Source organism: Scleropages formosus, chromosome 25 (genome assembly GCF_900964775.1).
Source record: "Scleropages formosus chromosome 25, fSclFor1.1, whole genome shotgun sequence".
Classification (NCBI taxonomy): domain Eukaryota; kingdom Metazoa; phylum Chordata; class Actinopteri; order Osteoglossiformes; family Osteoglossidae; genus Scleropages; species Scleropages formosus.
In genome coordinates, this window is record NC_041830.1 from 3,836,810 (window position 1) to 3,854,773 (window position 17,964).

Genomic DNA, 17,964 nt, shown 5'->3' on the forward strand with positions numbered 1-17,964 from the left:
ATTACCTCATGCGTCTCACCCAGGGAAATAGAAGCGTGGCTGAGTATGCTCTTGAGTTCAGACCCCTCGCGGCCAGGAGTGGCTGGATCTCCCCTGCCCTCCTCACCTGCATCTTCGAAGGGCTGAATCCCCGGATCCAGGACGAGCTCACGTACAGGGGTGAGGAGGGGGACTTCGACCGGTTTGTGGAGACAGCCATCGCCATCGACAATCTTAGCAGGAGTCGACAACCCCTGGGGACCAGTCCAGCGGAGGACCGGCTCAGGAAAGAAGAAAGGAGACGGCACCAGGTGGGGAGACTGTGTCTCTATTGCGGGTCCCCGGAGCATCTTCGTGCCGCGTGCCCCGAGCGACCACCTCAGGGGACCTCCACAGAAACAAAGGCGAGTTCAGGGGAGCACCGGGGACAGCTACGTCTGCCGATGAGTCTTTCCTGGGGGGCAAGCCGGTTGCAGACGAGCGCCCTCATAGATTCCGGAGCCGCAAGCTGTTTTATGGATGTAAGCTTTGCCCAAGCGCACCACGTCCCTATTAAAACATGTGAGGTCACCCTGAGTGTGAAAGCCCTGGATGGTCAACCCTTGGGTGATGGGGTGGTTGATACCCGGACAGCACCTCTCTTGCTCGAAACAAGCGCGTGTCACCACGAGAAACTCACCTTCTTTCTGATCCGAGCTCCAGACACCCCTATCATTTTAGGTTACCCCTGGTTGGCACGACATGACCCCGTCTTCAGGTGGAGTACCAAGGAGCTGGTTTCTTGGGGAGGATCCTGTCACGCATCTTGCCTCACGCTTCCTTGCCGGGCCACGTCGGTGGAAGGGGTAGAGGGCCTTCCCCCGCCGGTCATACCCCTGGACAATGAGGATCTACGAGAGGTCTTCAGCAAGGTCCGTGCCGCCGAACTGCCTCCTCACCGGTCCTGGGACTGTGCTATCGACCTCTTGCCAGGTACCACACCACCTCGGGGTCGGGTGTATCCCCTGTCGTTGCCGGAACAACGGGCCATGCAGGAGTACATCAGGGAGGCCCTCGAAGCTGGCCTGATCCGGCCGTCGACGTCACCAGCGGCGGCGGGGTTCTTCTTTATCGGTAAGAAGGACGGGGGACTGAGGCCGTGCATAGATTACCGAGGGTTGAACGCCATAACTGTTAAGTACCCGCACCCCTTACCGTTGATTACCTCGGCCCTGGAGGGGATCCATGGATCGACCTGGTTTTCCAAATTAGACCTCCGTAGTGCGTATAACCTCATCCGGATCCGTGAGGGGGATGAATGGAAGACAGCCTTCTCCACTTCCCTAGGTTACTATGAGTACAGGGTCATGCCTTTTGGCCTAGCTAATGCCCCCTCAGTTTTCCAGGCCTTTCTGAACCATGTGTTGGGCGATTTCCTTCATCACTGCGTCATCGTCTACCTGGACAATATACTGATCTACTCGAGGACCCGAGAGCAGCATATCCAACAGGTCCGGGCGGTCCTCAGGCGGCTCCTACAACATCAATTGTATGTCAAGGCAGCGGTCCTCAGGCGGCTCCTACAACATCAATTGTATGTCAAGGCAGAGAAGTGTGAATTCCACCAACGCCAAATCTCCTTCCTGGGCTACATCCTGAGCCAGGAAGGAGTCTCCATGGACCCCAGGAAGGTGGGTGCAGTGACCTCCTGGCCTCGACCCACCACGGTAAGGGCGCTCCAGCGCTTCCTTGGGTTCGCCAATTTCTATCGTCGATTCATACGTAATTTTAGCACAGTAGCCGCACCCCTTACCGCGTTAACGGCAAGCAAGGACCGAAGACTCCCTTGGGGGACGGAGGCGGAGAAGGCTTTCCAGGAGCTAAAGACACGGTTCACCTCCGCCCCAGTACTGAACAGCCGGACCCTTCCTTGCCGTTTGTGGTGGAGGTCGACGCCTCCTCGGTAGGGGTGGGTGCAGTCCTGTCACAGCGGCAAGGGGACCCTCCCAAGTTGTACCCCTGTGCCTTCTTCTCTAGGAAGATGACCCCTGCCGAACGGAATTACGACATTGGGAACCGGGAACTCCTTGCTATCAAGCTCGCGCTTGAGGAGTGGCGTCACTGGCTGGAGGGTGCGGTCCATCCCTTTGTGGTACTCACAGACCACCGAAATCTAGAGTACCTAGAGACCGCAAAACGGTTGAACTCCCGCCAGGCCCGATGGGCCCTGTTCTTCACCCGTTTCCGCTTTACTGTTTCCTATCGACCAGGTTCCAAGAATGGGAAGGCGGATGCTTTATCGCGGGTTCATGACCCAGGACCACTGCCCCCCAACCCAGAGGAGATCCTACCCCAAGGATGCGTGGTGGGTCCGGTCCACTGGCAACTCCTCCAGGACATCCAAGAAGCCCAGGACAGCGAGCCAGAACCGCCCGGGAGGCCAACTGACCGTGTGTATGTCCCCAGTTCCTTCCACACAGCGGTGCTGAAATGGGCCCATGAGGCTCCGGATGCCGGGCATCCCGGGATCCGACGTACCTTGTCCCTGGTCCAAGGACGGTTCTGGTGGCCTTCACTGTCCGATGACATCAGGGACTTCGTCCAGGCCTGTGCCACCTGCGCTCAGACCAGGACCGTGCCCGAAAAGGCAGCGGGTCTCCTACAACCCTTGCCTACGCTGACCTGACCCTGGACCCATGTGGCGCTGGATTTCCTAGTGGACCTACCGGTCTCAGAGGGTAAGACCGTGATCCTCTCCGTCATCGATCATTTCTCCAAGGCTTGCAGACTGGTGCCCCTTCCGAAGCTGCCTACCGCTCTCGAGGTATCGGAGATTCTATTCGAGCAAGTATTTAAACTCTACGGACTCCCCGAAGACATTGTTTCCGATCGAGGGCCCCAGTTCACCTCTCGGGTATGGAAGGCCTTTTGGGGCCGGCTCGGAGTGACGGTCAGCCTTACATCGGGATACCACCCGCAAGCCAACGGCCATGTAGAACGCTTACAACAGGATGTTTCAAGGTTTCTCCAAGCCTACTGCTCCCAAAAACCCCACCACTGGGCTCGCTACCTGGCCTGGGCAGAGTATGCCCACAACTCCGCGCCTCATACATCCACAGGCATGTCGCCCTTCCAGTGTGTGTTAGGCTACCAACCTGTCCTGTTTCCTAGCGAGACCTCTCCGAGTCCTGTTCAGGCCATGGAAACATGGCACAACAAGAGCACCCACGTATGGAGGACGGTCCGGGCCCACCTGCTCCGCAGTGCGGAATGCCGCAAACGTCAGGCGGACCGGCACCGGTGTACCCTTTCGTTCTTGCCTGGGCAAAGAGTTTGGCTCTCCACCCGAGACCTTCACCTGAAGACCCCCTCCAAGAAACTCGGGTCCCACTACATCGGTCCCTTCAAGGTAGTGCGTCGTGTCACGCCAGTTACCTACCGCCTTCAATTGCCTCCTGACCTCCGAGTGCACCCCACGTTCCATGTTTCCCTCCTGAAACCGGTAGAGGTGTCCTTGTATCAGCCACCAGTAGAAACCACACCACCATCTACACTACCCCTCGCAGGGGACGATGTATATACGGTCCGAGCCCTGCTGAACTCCCGCCGACGGAGAGGTCGGCTGCAATATCTGGTGGATTGGGAGGGGTACGGTCCAGAGGAGCGTTCCTGGGTAGCTGCTTCGGACGTCCTGGACCCCGACCTGGTGGCCGCTTTCCACAGGGACCATCCCGAGTGCCCGGCTCCGCGCCCCCGGGGGCGTCCTCCTTCTCGGCCCAGGGCGTCCAGGGCCGCCCGTGGAGGGGGGGGTACTGTCACGTTCCCCGCATCCGGCACATCGGCGACACCTGCCGTTCCCTGATGGGAACAACAATAAAGAGGGAAGCCGAGGAAGCCCGGACGCGGAACCTTGTTTTGCCCCCTTGTTTCCCTGCGAACCGTGTTACCGAGAGATCCATTCCGACTTCGACCCTTTGCCTGTTTCGTCCCGACCACGTTCTTTGCCTAACCCTTTCTACGACGTTTGCTGATCGCCTGACCCTCGCCTGCCCCTCGACACTGATTATGGATTCTGATTTGGCTTCCGTGCACGTCGATCCGAGAACTCTGCACTTGAGTCCGTCCGCGCTACGCGCAACCATGACATCCGTATAGATTGAAATCATTTACATTTTGCAAATGAAATTTAAATGTCTTCTTAAAGATGTTATATTATGTAAAGTTAGTGAGTTTTAAGTTTTCCTCAGTTTGTATAGACTTGGGAAAAAAGAAAACAAACATTTAATTTAGGTGAAAATAGGACTGACAGAAAAAATGGCTGGAACAAGTTAGCCTTAAATTCATATGCAGGTTGCTGCTTATCCTTCACATGGTTCCATAATTCCAGCTTTAACACATTGTTTTTTCCTATTGGTTAGATATTTCATACTAAAAGCCAACTAGCTGTATAAAAATTAAACTACACAGTTCTAAAATAACACCTATTGATTCGCAGTGTTCAAGTTTTTATTGCCTGGTCCACCCACTCGTCTCAATCAAACGAAAGATTATGTAACGAACAAAATGTTTCAAATTCTATTATTGTCGTTAACTAGTGCTGAACTGAAGGCGTGAGTGTCATCTCCTCCCCATGTGTTGTTGCAGACACTGAATGCCATAGACTGCTTTTATTAACAATGATTTTATAAGTGTGAAAAATTCCTTCTAATACCCATTTTATGCTGTCCTGTCTCATGGCATACTGTCCTGTGTTAGATTGCACTGGAAAGAGTAGAAAGAAGCACTTGGCTCATATCATGCACACTGGCGTCGTAACACTGTACATTTATTTACATATATTTATTTAGTAGATGCTTTTCTCCAAAGCGACTTCCAGTGAATTCTATGTAGTGTTATCAGCCCAGCATATTTGTGTTGAAGTTTCACAAGTTCAGATACACATATGTTGTTGAGGGATTAAGATAACTGGAGAACTGGCTACAAGTAAAATAGATGAATATGGGATAAAACAAACCAATTATTAATGTCACCATAAAAATGACAATTATACAGCTAGAAGGCTTTGCATACTTTTGTTACAACTCTTTGTCATTTTGCAATGTAGTTCATATTGCAGTGTTTTTTTTCTTTAATATCATTTTTTTCTTTAATATTTTTCTTTAATTCACTGTTCAGAGGAGCATTTTCTTAAAAAAATTAATTCAATTGAACTGAACTATACCAGTTTTCCCAAACCTTCCAGTATTTTAATATACTACATGAAGTGCATTACTTAAATTGTTCCATAAAAAAAAATCTAATTAAATGCATGAAATTTTTTATTATGGGCCAATCTTGTATTCTCCTGTGGTTTTCGCTTTTATCGTAGTGAAAGTACCAATTGCCAGTGCTGACAAACAATGCCGAAATTAAGTAAGAAGAGCATAGTTCTCTTCAGTGACATTGTGAATAAGACATATGATGACCAAATTTCATGTAATATTTTGTGCAGCTGAAGAAAGATTCATTATATACATTGTGGAAAGAAAATTCTGCAAGCATATGGAATGTCAGATGTATGTATGTGTGAGGTATTTACCTCAGTGAACTGTGATGAGTCATGATGCGCTGTATGTTTAAGAAAGCAGTATTAGCAGGATCTACAAATGTTTTATATTTTAAAAGAAACCGAACAGATGTAGATGGGTCCAATGTTTTTAATTTCAGTTTTGTTTTGGTTTTTTTTTTTTTTTTTTTTTGGTTTTTTAATGCAGTCAGTCAAATATTTTCCTTTAGTTGTTTATTTTGTAATCATCTATTATTTTTTTGTTGGTTACAAGTGGTTGCTGTTCAAAGTAGTTTCAAACATTGTAAACTTGAATTGTTAACTTCAGTAAAATATGAGGATGTATAAATAAGTACAATTAAAGATTAAAAAAAAATTAAAAACTCTGGAAAATGTTTTGTAAAAAAAATTATTTCACATTGCTCTAGAGTAAATACTTATTTTGCCATTCTTTAATAAAAATACAAAATCGATTTGGTGTTTTTTAATGAAAACCTTTTTTGAGTAGTTGTCTGAACTAGAGATTCACATGAAGCTCATTTAGTGAAATGGAGCTGAAGCTTAAACAATAAAGAAGGTAATATTAAAAATGTTTAATTAATTAGCTCATATGAGGTGGAATAATGTTCTTCTCACTCAGAACTACTGGATCGCTCAGGTTTCAAAAAGGATGTCAAAACACAGCAGTCTGGCATGGTGGTTGTGCATTCAGACACATTTAACACAGAGTGCATCAAAATAGTAGGGTAACCATACCATGCATACAGTTACTAATCTTGAAGAAAATTAACAAAATAAAATACAAACCATCTGAAACAGTTACTTTACAAGGATTTGTATGAACATATTGAAGTAATATGGGCATGAAGGTGGAATTGGGCAGGATTAAATCCAAATAGGTTACAGTCATCAATTCACCTGTGACACATTTTTGGACTGTGGGAGGAAACTGGAGCACCTGGAGGAAATCCATGCAGACATGAGAAGAACATGTAAACATGCAAACTTTACACGGACTGAGCTTTATGAATACCCTGTAATGACAGCTCAGTCATCCGTGCTGCTCACTGTGCCACACAAATTACTATACTGAAACACTTTAAATAAACAAATTTTATTGTCAAATCTAAATAAATACATTGAATGCAACAGTATGCAAAAGAAGCAACAACAAACGACTTTAACCAAAGACAATACCTACTTCTAGGAAAATGAAATAAATATTTTATGAAACATATTTAGGGGGGTGCGGTGGCGCAGTGGGTTGGACCACAGTCCTGCTGTCCGGTGGGTCTGGGGTTCGAGTCCCGCTTGGGGTACCTTGCGACGGACTGGCGTCCCGTCCTGGGTGTGTCCCCTCCCCCTCCGGCCTTACGCCCTGTGTTGCCGGGTAGGCTCCGGTTCCCCGTGACCCCGTAAGGGACAAGCGGTTCTGAAAATGTGTGTGTGTGTGTGTGATTTCACTGCTGAATAAAGATATTTGATATTTAAAATAATGTTAATAGCTTCTCATAACTTCATACATAAAAGATATACACATATTGTACACAATTTTACAGTGCTACTTTTAGGCCACAGCAGAATAATGGTGATGTCCTATCCGCCAGTCACAGCATTAGATGGCACCACACCTCGTGTGTGTGCTCAAGCGATATAATACTATGAAGTGATCAGTGTGCCATCACTTCTCTTCATTAATGTTCTTGTCATCAGACTGTTCGTCATTTATGATAATGTCTGCTGTGTTATCCAGCTCCTCACACGTTTATCTCCAAAGTCCTGCGTCATCTGATGTGCTAGAAGCCCCATGGGGGAATTACTCATATTGTCGGACAGATTCCCAGATGTTCGCGTAGTCCACCTGGCTTTGTGACTCTGTCAGCTCCAGGGAAGCAATCTTATCTGTGGGAAATAAAACTTCAAGTCTATACCTGCATAAATAAAAGGCTGACAGACATATAAAGATGATCCAGTAGTTTTGGCACCAAAATCCTTGCAATCATTCTCACATATATTTTACAGTAATGTAACACACACACACACACACACACACACACGCACATGTACACAATATGGGCAATTTATGTATAGTTACACATCTTTGGACTGTGGGAGGAGCACAGCAAGATGAAGGGTGATTTATTTGTGGGGAAGGGAGCATATGTATTTATTTTATATACAGTATATTGGTGTTTTTACAGTTTCCTTTTAGAGATAATTCCAAAATGTATATATGTTTATATATACATACTGTATATACATACATATACACACACACACACACACACATTTTCAGAACCGCTTGCCCCTCACAGGGTCACGGGGAACCGGAGCCAACCCAGTAACACAGGGCGTAAGGCCGGAGGGGGAGGGGACACACCCAGGACGGGACGCCAGTCCGTCGCAAGGCACCCCAAGCGGGACTTGAACCCCAGACCCACCGAAGAGCAGGACTGCGGTCCAACCCACTGCGCCACCGCACCCCCCTACATACATATATACAATGTTTATAATTTTATTTTTTATTAATTCTGTGTAAGCACAAGTTTACTGTAGGATATTCTTTATGTGGTTTATGAGGTAATGGGGTGAGAGAATTTTTGGCTTTATGCTCAGTGTCAGCAGCAGATATATGTAACATACTTTCTCTCACTATAAGCATTCTATATTCACCAGTCCACTTGAAACACAACTTTGAACTGTAGGAGGAAACCTGGGCAACTGGAGGAAGCCCATGCTTCGCGAAGTGTACTGTACACAACAGCTACAAAAGCGCTGCAGGTAGAAAGCCAGAAAGCATTTTGGAAGCTATATAAAACCTTTTACATTTAAAACTGACAAATTGTTCTCATGACTACATGCTTTCTGCACTCCCCAGGCCACTCACAGTATATGCCATCAGCCAGAGTGCTTGGAGAACATACAACTTCAACAACACAGAGGGCTGTCATCTTGATTAAGATACACTGTGGTTACATTTAAAACACAGTAATATAGGGCTATTCACAAATACATTCATGCTAACCATGGTAAGCTGCTTTCCAGTCAGGAATCAGGACCCATGCCTAGACAATGAAGCTACGTAACATCTGGTAAAACATGACAGCTTCTCACTACAAATTATAAGATGCTCACCTTGAAAACAGTTGTATTTCATCTGTTGGCTGTTTTCTTTGGTTGGACTTATTAACTTCATCCCAGAGACAGTCTCTGTGAATTGGTCTATCTCCTGTTTTGAGGTCTGCGTATTCTTATTCCTCCTGTCCAGAGGGGGACTTCTCAGTTTAAAGGAGGGCAGGACCTGAAGGTCAATATAATTTCTGTGACACTGCACAGAAATTTGACAGAAAAACATAAAAAGTAGATTAGTAAAATCACTCACAATAAAGCTGTATTAAATGAAATCCTTGACAACATATGGTTTTATCTGTAAAAGCACTAAGGTCTTGTGCTGAGGTCAGATATTCCAGCTTTAAACAGCCTAGGCAATTATGGCTAAGTGTACAACTAAGGGGAGCAGGGGTCTGTTGTGTCAGACTGCACTTTTTTGTTTCACACCTACTTCATATTCAATGGTAATAGTGAAACCAGTAGACAAGCCTCCTTACCACAGGCCTTGAATAGTCAGTATCCAGATCTAGTGTTGGCGTTGCTGAGTGCCTGTCGGGATTGGAGAGTTTGAGGGACACAGAGGTCTGAAGCGTATTTAGGCTGTTAGTCTGAGAGAGCAGAAGAACAGCGAAAATGAGGACAACTAGAAGGCCAGCTGTTTCACAGGGGTGCAGAAAAAACAAGGAAGTAAAGGGAAGTAGGTTTCTTAGAATAGCATAGGGAGCACGAAAACATTCTGAGTTACCCTTAAGGATTTGAGTGTTTCTTCATAATGAAGGACACACAATACCTTGGTGAGGGGTACCTTCTCCTGCCACTGAATGGGTCCGTGATTCTGCAGGGCAAGATAGGGCGTGCTGTAGATAGGAGACATTGGGTCCTGGACAAGTGGGTAGAGTCTAGACTTGGATGATATGCTGCTGCAGACCTCAGTAGAAGACCGTGTGGTGGTGGAGGTAGGCCGGCTGCTGATGTACTGCAGAAACAAAGACAAGGAAACATACACAACTGTGCCAACAACGCATAACACTAATACACTGATGTAGAGAAGCATGAGCATAGTAACTTACAAAGAGGGGCTCTGAATAACCAGGTGAGACTACATTGTCTGATTCCATACAAAACTGCAGCTCTTTGGAGCATTGCCCACTTTGGGACAGCTTCCAGGACTCAGTCATCCCTTGACTGCTGTGTGCACTCCATCTGTGAAATTCTGGGGCCTGAAGGTAAAATAATGAAGAATGATGATGATGTATCATCCACTATGGTATACTGCTTATCAGCATGTGCTGTGTTTGACTGGTAAGTAAAATTTGTACGATGTCTCGTTCAGCAATGAATAGTCACCCAACGCCATGCACTATATAAAAAAATTATAGCCTGGGTAGCCTGGAAGCTTCTGGGCTTGCATTACCTCTATCTTGATTGGAGTGTAGATGATGTCATAGACAGGAGGTGGAGGGGTCTGAATAGGGATACGTGATGCTCTGAATTTACATATCCAGTCAGAGAATTCTTTCATGTCCAGGCATGACACAATTATGGGGTTGATCAGTTTCCCTGGAAGCAGACACAGTAAAAGTTTTAAAGGAATCTTTTTCTGTTACAGTTAACAATTTCTGCATATATTTTGAAAAAGCAAAGTATACAGTTTGGGGTTTATTCAGTTTAGTAACAATTTATTATTAGTTCACAATACAACTCAATAATTGATAGCAATACAAAGAAAGAAGCTGTTTGCTACTGGAATTAATAGGCATACCTTTAATCATAAATGTGTTCGGCTTCAAGTCATGGCAGGGTGTGGTGACCGTGATCGTATTAAGAAGAATTTTCCCCTATATTTGCACAATGGGTGTAATCATCAGTAGAGTTATTAAAAACATCACTCAGCTGTGTCAACTGAAAGGTTTTATCAATGATGGACAGCTGGTCCAGCAGTGCAACAACAGTATCACTAAAATGAGAATATAAAAAGCTGTAAAATAATTTAATGTATAAAAAGAGGAAAAAACTTATTGCAAAAAGAGTGGTCAAAAGTGGAAGCCCACCGAACTGGATTTTACAGCAAGACTGTTATTTAAAAAAGAATTCCCCTGAATGAATACATAAAACGAATAACCTGGAGAAATTCGATTTTTGCATTTTATTTAGTTTTTCCAGCCACTGTATACTACATATTTCATGAATGTGAAATCAACAATTCCAGTGAATAGTTTGACTTACTTTGTAGAAAAGCCTATTGTTTTCCTCAGACAAAATGATGAGAGTGGATGGATACATCACCAACAAACGACTATGCTGCTCCTGATAACACAACAAATTTAACACAGCATCAACAAGAGAACATATCACAGATAGCCAGTGAGCTGTGTGGTCATATCACTTCAAGGATACTACCTTGGAAAAACACACTTGCCTAACAAGTTGGTTGAGTAAATATAAAAAAATAAATCATCTGGTAAAACTGTATACAGGTAATACTTACAAAGCTGACATAATAACAATCAGAATTAATTTAGATTACCATGATTCACACATAATCTGGTTAATACTGTGTACCCTCCATGATTTATGACTGCACTCTATTGTTGCACTCTTGCATTTTATAGTTTTGGTGAATTTTTTTGTCTTCACATTATACTACGCCATTACACTACAAACACCTCCCAGAGGTGAGCCCAGCACACCTGAACAACATTTTGATATTGCATAAATGGGAGGGATCCACAAAGGGAAACTGCAGAATCTCATCAGAGCTTAAACACCTTATCTCACGCTTCCTAGAAACAGTAAATGACACCCTCTCAGACCCAGGTACCAACCCAATTCTGTTTTGTGACTATGGCCTTGTCTCAGTGTATCCTTGCTCAGCTTCGACCTCATTCAGTATACGACCATGGTTAATCAGACTCAATGCTGCCTGTCCCGGTTTCAACCCAGCACGTCCCTGACCACGATCCTGGCCATACTCACTATGACTTTGCCGGTACCGACCTCATTCCTGTCCCACGACTTAAAACCCGCTCTGATCCTGTCTAATAAAAACTCAGCAATTGAGACATTCCCATTCTGCCTCCGTAATTTCTGACCGCACTCTATTGTTGCACTCCTGCATTTCATAGTTTTGGTAAATTTTTTGTCTTCACATTACACTACGCCATTAACGCAAAGGTTTGCATATTGCAAGCAATTTTTCCACTTAAGCAGAGTCTAACTTATTAATATATAATGTTACACCTGTTCAAAAATGTTTACATACATACCTGGCAGGGCAGGTGCTGCAATGTGACCTTGCTGACACAGATGATGGGACCCAGGGAGTCTCTGTGGGAGCCCTCCCATTCATAAATGGGCTCACTCTGGACCGACATCCTCAACTCTTCCCTGCTCCTCTGGTGACTGGCTGGGATCTGGGAGTTTTCCTTGAATTGAACAAATGGAGACTGAAACATTTCAGAGACCCATAATTTCAGAAGTGTGTCTTAAACTGTCACAATGTAAAACTAAAACACTGAAAAAACAAAAGCAGCTTGTTTTGACAGCTGTTAGCATAGTGGTTAGAGCTACTGCCTTTTAACCCAAAGACTGCAGGTTTAAATCCCAGCTACAGTACCCTTTAGCAAAGTACTTATCCTAAATTGCTCCAGTAAAAAACTACCCAACAGTTTAATTGGTTAAATAATTGTAGGTGTATTAACACTGTAATTTGCTTTGGAGAAAAGTGTCAGCTAAATGAGTAAATGTAAATTTCCCTCAGCACGTATAACTAATTTTTTATAAACTTTAAACTTATAAACCTAAACTTGAAATCCTTTTCTCTTGAATTGTGACATTTACACAGCCTTCAATTCCATAGTACATTAAGAAGTTTGTTATGTTACGTACATAACCAAACATTACAACAGGGCACAGTTCAAACATACAGGCTTCATTTATGTGGCAACCCAGATGTCAATACCTGCTAATCTTTGATCCACATAGACAGCAAGATGTAACTCAGATTACTCATCGGGCAAGTTGGTCATTTTTTTCTAATTCCTGTTGGGATTGAGTCTCTCTACACACCCTCAAATGATGGATTTTTTATTTTTTTTTGGTCAACTTGAGATGTCACACATGGAACATACCTTCATGTTGATCATCACTGTCCCACCACAGGCTGCCAGATGGTCTGTCAGCAAACTCAACCAATGATCCAACTCTCCCTGGCTTTTACAGTACACTATGGTAGACTTCAGACTCACACCTTCAAATTTCAAAAGTCAAGAGTCAATTACGTTTGTCACCTAAAATGCAAACTTAATTTTAATACTACAGTAATGTTACAATAGCCAGGTAACTTATAAATTATCATTAAATTGAAGTAATAAAAGTAAATAATCAACCTAATGCATGGACATGCATGGAAGAAGACACTGGTAAACTACTTTCGCTCTTCCCTAACATTGGAAACCATGGCAGTGGTTACTATGAGTTGGACTTGACTCAAAGACACATCCATTATCAACTTGTCTGCCAGCAATTGTTTTTCATTGCATGGACATTTCTATAATAATTAGTAGAGCTTTGCCTTTACATAAGAATGAATTTGTGTTTAGAAATTTCCCCACAGCTATTGAATTATTTGTGTTAATCAGCCTTTTCTGTTTTGTTTTTTCTGTGATCCAAATGCATGATGTCATTTGTTCAGCCTCATCACAAAAATGCATGAATTGAAAGGTCAAAACGCCTTTTAGATAAACAGACACTCCTTTCAGTCAGCAGCTCATGACTACTTTCATCTGTGACTGTGGTCAGTGATACATACAATCGCACACTTCCACAAATATTTAAAGGCACTTCTTAATAGAAAAAGAATTCATAATGCATCTAAAAAATATTATCATAGCTTTGTTAAAGCGGGAAGAGTCACAAAATTGAAACATTTAGTAAAATGTTTTATGATCTGGCTTTCAGGGTGACAGTGTTAGAAAGAACCCCAGAAAGGTCAGTAATTCAGTGAAAAATTTGAAATTAATCTATACATAAATTACATATGAAGGTAAATGTAATCACAATCAAAACTTAAGGGCTGCTTTGGAAACTTCATGGGGCTTCTGCATAGATCAGTTTTTGTTTTTGTTGTGCATCACACATTTTTATTTATAACACTCATTTTATTTACAACTTCCTCAGTGTAATGGACTTGATTAGACAACTATTACCACAAATATGGTATGCTGGAACATGTATTTTTACAAGGTTTTTGCTGCTTACCATTGATCTGGAAAGCAAATGTTTCCAGTTCAGATAATGCACCATTGCTGGTCTGAGGTTTGCAGATGGTGAGTTCCTTCAGAGGAAGTGTTACCTGGAAATATACATTTTGTACAGTTAAAACCATTAAAACCCTAAAAAATGTTAAATGGGGCCTCAATAGAACTCTCTGTGGCGTTGTATTTACACAGTCATAGTTGGGGGGGAGTATTCTTATGAAAGATGGCACAACACCATCTTCTGCTTCCTGATTTAGTGCAACACAGGCTCAGACACAATGAAGCAAATAATTAACTAACTCGTGATTTAACAAGCAGGCCTCAGAAAATCCTCAAGCACCTATTATTTTAGCAGTCCATACAAATCAAGCTTCTACAGGCTGGTCTCCGAGGTGTGTAGGATATATGAATGTAATTGGTTCACAGCTGATTTTTACACCTTTACTGGATTTACACACTCATCCCTCAATATCTGGTGTCCTGATATCTTTTTTTAGTTATCCACTGTTATTAATACCATATTTCACTAATCTGTCTGAATTTTCAGTTATCCTGGCTGTGACATTTAGAGATTGCACTTGAAATTTTCATTTTTGCATTGTGGGAACTATGTTCCCACATTCTCAGAGGAGTTCTCAGGCTCTAAGGTCTGGTGTGCACACTCATGTATTTGCAATCCCTGCTTTGCATCATTGCGCTTTAATTTTATAATCACTCATTTATATGACACCATAGTATCTTTACTTTATGCAGGTTTTTTTTTTTGTTTGTTTGTGGTCATTGGTTTTGGGCCTTGAGTCATCTATGCATAGTATCTCCCTCCCAAGTCAATGCCCCAGAAGTATAACCATCCCTGAAGAATGAGTTAGACTGAAAATCATCATTTCCTGATGGGGACAGGGACTTGGACGGGCATCCCTACCTGGTAGATGAGCCCGGCACTGCTGTTAGAAACAAAATGAAGACGTGTCTCAAAGAGGTCCAAGTAGCATTCATGTACATCCTGTGGCAAAAAGATTACAATCCTTCAGCAACAGAAACAAAAAAGACAAGGTGTAATTCTCAGCCCAGGTGATAAAGGTGTTTATCACATTTACCTGACACTTTTCTCCAAAGAAGCTTTTAAGAATAAGCAACATTAAGGTATTTACAATTATCCAACCAATTTATACAGCAGGATAATGTTACTGGAATAATTAAGGGTTAGTTCCTTGCTCAAGGGTACTACAATCAGAAGTGGAGATTAAACCTGTGACCTTTGGGTCCAAAGCCAGCAGTTGTAACCCTTACACTACCAGCTTTCCGTTTACATTTTGTAAGTACAGGTACCCCTCAATTTTCAAATCTTCTTTATCCAAAATGTCGGCACAATGGCTCTTGGGTTTTAATACCCCATTTTAGGTTTCTGGAAAAAAACTCAGTATAATGAAGCTTATGAAAAGCCTTTTCAAAAAAAAAATCTGAAGCTGCCTGTTGTGTGAGTGAAGTGGAAGTGCAGTAATGTATTACAGTTTATGATAGTGTACCATCAGCTGTATCCTGTTGGCTTCCTGTCTCGTGTTCACTTTGCTTCAATACATTTTTGCAGTGGCAATTTAAGAATGACTGCCAAGCCTCCTCCCCCGTCCCCCTTTATACCTCAATATAAACTGCTCTTCTCTTCACTTAGTGAGTACAGTAATTATTCATTGCACTTAATTGCAATGTTTATTTTAAGTGGTTTATTTTAAATTGTCTGCACTTATTTTTTAAAAAATTTAAAACATCCGTTACTCTGCTGGATACAAGAAAACACAATTTGCTTCCAAAAATGTACTGCCTAGAAACATACCAGTTAATGACCTCATTAAGTTCTTGATCATTAAGAAATCTGCTTTGAAGTGTTTTATATTATACTGAAATCATGGATTAACAGTTATGCAGGTGTTTTACGGTGTTTTAGTTTTATTTGGGAAAATTGGTTTGGGGTTTTTGGATGGGATGGGAATGCATTTTTATTTTTCCCATGAAACAGTAAAGGGAAATAAGTTTAGTTATACAGAATTTTGATATCTGGACTGTTTTCAGGAACAGATTAATGTTGCCAATCAAGGGATTGCAGTATTTTTCCTAAAAGATGTTTGATAATTCTCAGCATTATTCTTAGTGTTATTAAGTATTAGAGAATTTCCATTTACATTTACATTAACATTTACATTTACATTTATTCAGCAGATGCTTTTCTCCAAAGTAACTTCCAATGAACTCTACGTAGTGTTAGAAATGTACTGAAATTGAAATGTACTGAATAGCTTTAGAACATACTTATGAGCATTCCTGGCATTTGGAGTTATTATTTTTAAACAAACAAAATTAAGTGATACTTTACCTCCTCCTTGATCTCGCATATTATGTAGGTATATATTATGTAAGGTGCCAGACAATGTGCAATTTTTATGACCCCATCCTATCCTGTCATAACATGAACAGGTCACGCTAATTTGAATGAATAAAGAACACATCTGCATCTGTACCTTTGGTTCCTCTCTCAGTTTATGCTGTTCTTTTGACTCCAAATTCCCACAGGTTTTTCATGTAAATGCCCTTCCTCAGCTCTCTACCTGGACCCCAATATCTTATTATCTAAACACCACTTGACTGCACACTGGTGTCTCACCTGGCAGTGCAGGAAGCGGAAGTGCACTTTGGAGCTATGGATCATCCTGCCATAGTTCTTGACATTGACCTTGCTCTTATTCCAACTCTGTGGGTCATAGAGAAAGTGTGGGTCCCACTTCATGTTCTCTATCATCTGAACATCTTTCAGCAACATCTCCTGTGAGCCACATAAAATGAAAAGATATAACATCCATTCATTATGCTGACACATCTTTCCAAAGCACCTTACAATTAAGGTACCTACAAAACAGCAACTTTGACCACTGTGCTAGCAGCTTTTATTTTTACAGCATATGTCCTGAAAGTCATGTCCTTTTTGCTATGACAGGCAATAATAATAATAATAATAATAATAATAATAATAATAATAATAAAAAACAAAAACCATTACACAATTAGGTCTTTCATTGCATAAGTTCTGTAATAAACAGATATGTTTTTTAGAAATTAACATTTTGAAGATAATAAATGAAAGCAGTGCCAAAACTTAATATTTTCAAAAGTTGACACAGGTACATATAAATTTCACTTAAAAAAAATTGGCAGTTAGTTGTACTATGAAGGATACTATGTTTTAATTCAGTACAGTGTACAATATTATTTATAAGGAGTATATATACAGTAGTGTTATGCAAGACAGCATATATTAAAAATCAAGGACAGTGTACAGTTTTGTGTTGGTGTACAGTATCTTTCAGAAGAGTATACATTATTATGTCTGGTACAATGTAAAATACTGTGGAAGCAAATCTCCAGATTCTGCTCTCACCCTCCAGGGGTTGACATTGCAGATGACGTTGATGATACTGTTACACTTTTCCTGTCCCTCCTGTGGGTTCTTCTTGTAAAATAAGCGACCACTGATAAGAAACCATGCAAAAAAAAACATTTTTAGTGCTTTAATGGTCTTTGTATGACAGTTTGATATCTGTATTCTTCATCATTTTCTGTGTGCTATGCTTTTTTCTGGAGGAAATTATTGGAGCTGAAAGTGTGTTTAAATATGTACCTTGATAGCTGGTTAATTTTGGTGAAGGTGTACCTCAGGAAAAGTTCCCCTGCCCTATATCCCCCACTGTCCATCCTGGCTAGAGCATGTACTTTCTGGGTTTGTTCTGACTGCATGATTTGCTTTTTCAAATGCCTGCAGATGATTGGATTATTGTAATAGTTGCAGGTGAGATTATTTCGCAGCACAAAACACTTATTAATTATTACTGTATAGAGTGCACAATATTATCTCCTGGTGGACAGATAAGATCGATTACATATTTTTATTGTCTACATCAGGTGTGTTATTGTATTAGTTCAATGTTAACTGCTGGAATCATTTGCATTTCAGTGTCACAGTAGAACAGACTGTGGTACAAATAGAGGAACATACAAAGACATAAAAATTTAATGTCAGTGACATCCTTTTGCTCAAAATCCAGT

At 42.2% G+C, this 17,964-nt stretch overlaps 1 protein-coding gene across 1 annotated transcript; it reads right to left on the reverse strand.

The window, feature by feature from the left end:
• Positions 1–7,319: 7,319 nt before the first annotated feature.
• LOC108928112 (uncharacterized) lies at positions 7,320–17,613 on the reverse strand. Its single transcript, XM_029248971.1, has 15 exons — positions 17,540–17,613; positions 17,300–17,390; positions 16,529–16,687; positions 14,795–14,875; positions 13,874–13,967; positions 12,763–12,863; positions 11,881–12,060; positions 10,841–10,921; positions 10,377–10,452; positions 10,029–10,174; positions 9,685–9,834; positions 9,405–9,590; positions 9,112–9,222; positions 8,639–8,831; positions 7,320–7,405 (listed from the first exon to the last, which is right to left on the reverse strand). Exons 1-15 carry the CDS (start codon positions 17,611–17,613, stop codon positions 7,320–7,322), a joined length of 1,809 nt encoding a protein of 602 aa, XP_029104804.1.
• Positions 17,614–17,964: the final 351 nt, after the last annotated feature.

Coding starts and splice junctions, on each gene's coding strand:
- LOC108928112 (XM_029248971.1), bottom strand. CDS start 17,613: ATGGACAGTGGGGGATATAGGGCAGGGGAACTTTTCCTGAGGTACACC. Junction 12,864..13,873: donor ATTTGCTTTCCAGATCAATG/GTAAGCAGCAAA, acceptor TGAAATTTGAAG/GTGTGAGTCTGAAGTCTACC. Junction 9,835..10,028: donor ACACTCCAATCAAGATAGAG/GTAATGCAAGCC, acceptor TTTTACCTTCAG/GCCCCAGAATTTCACAGATG.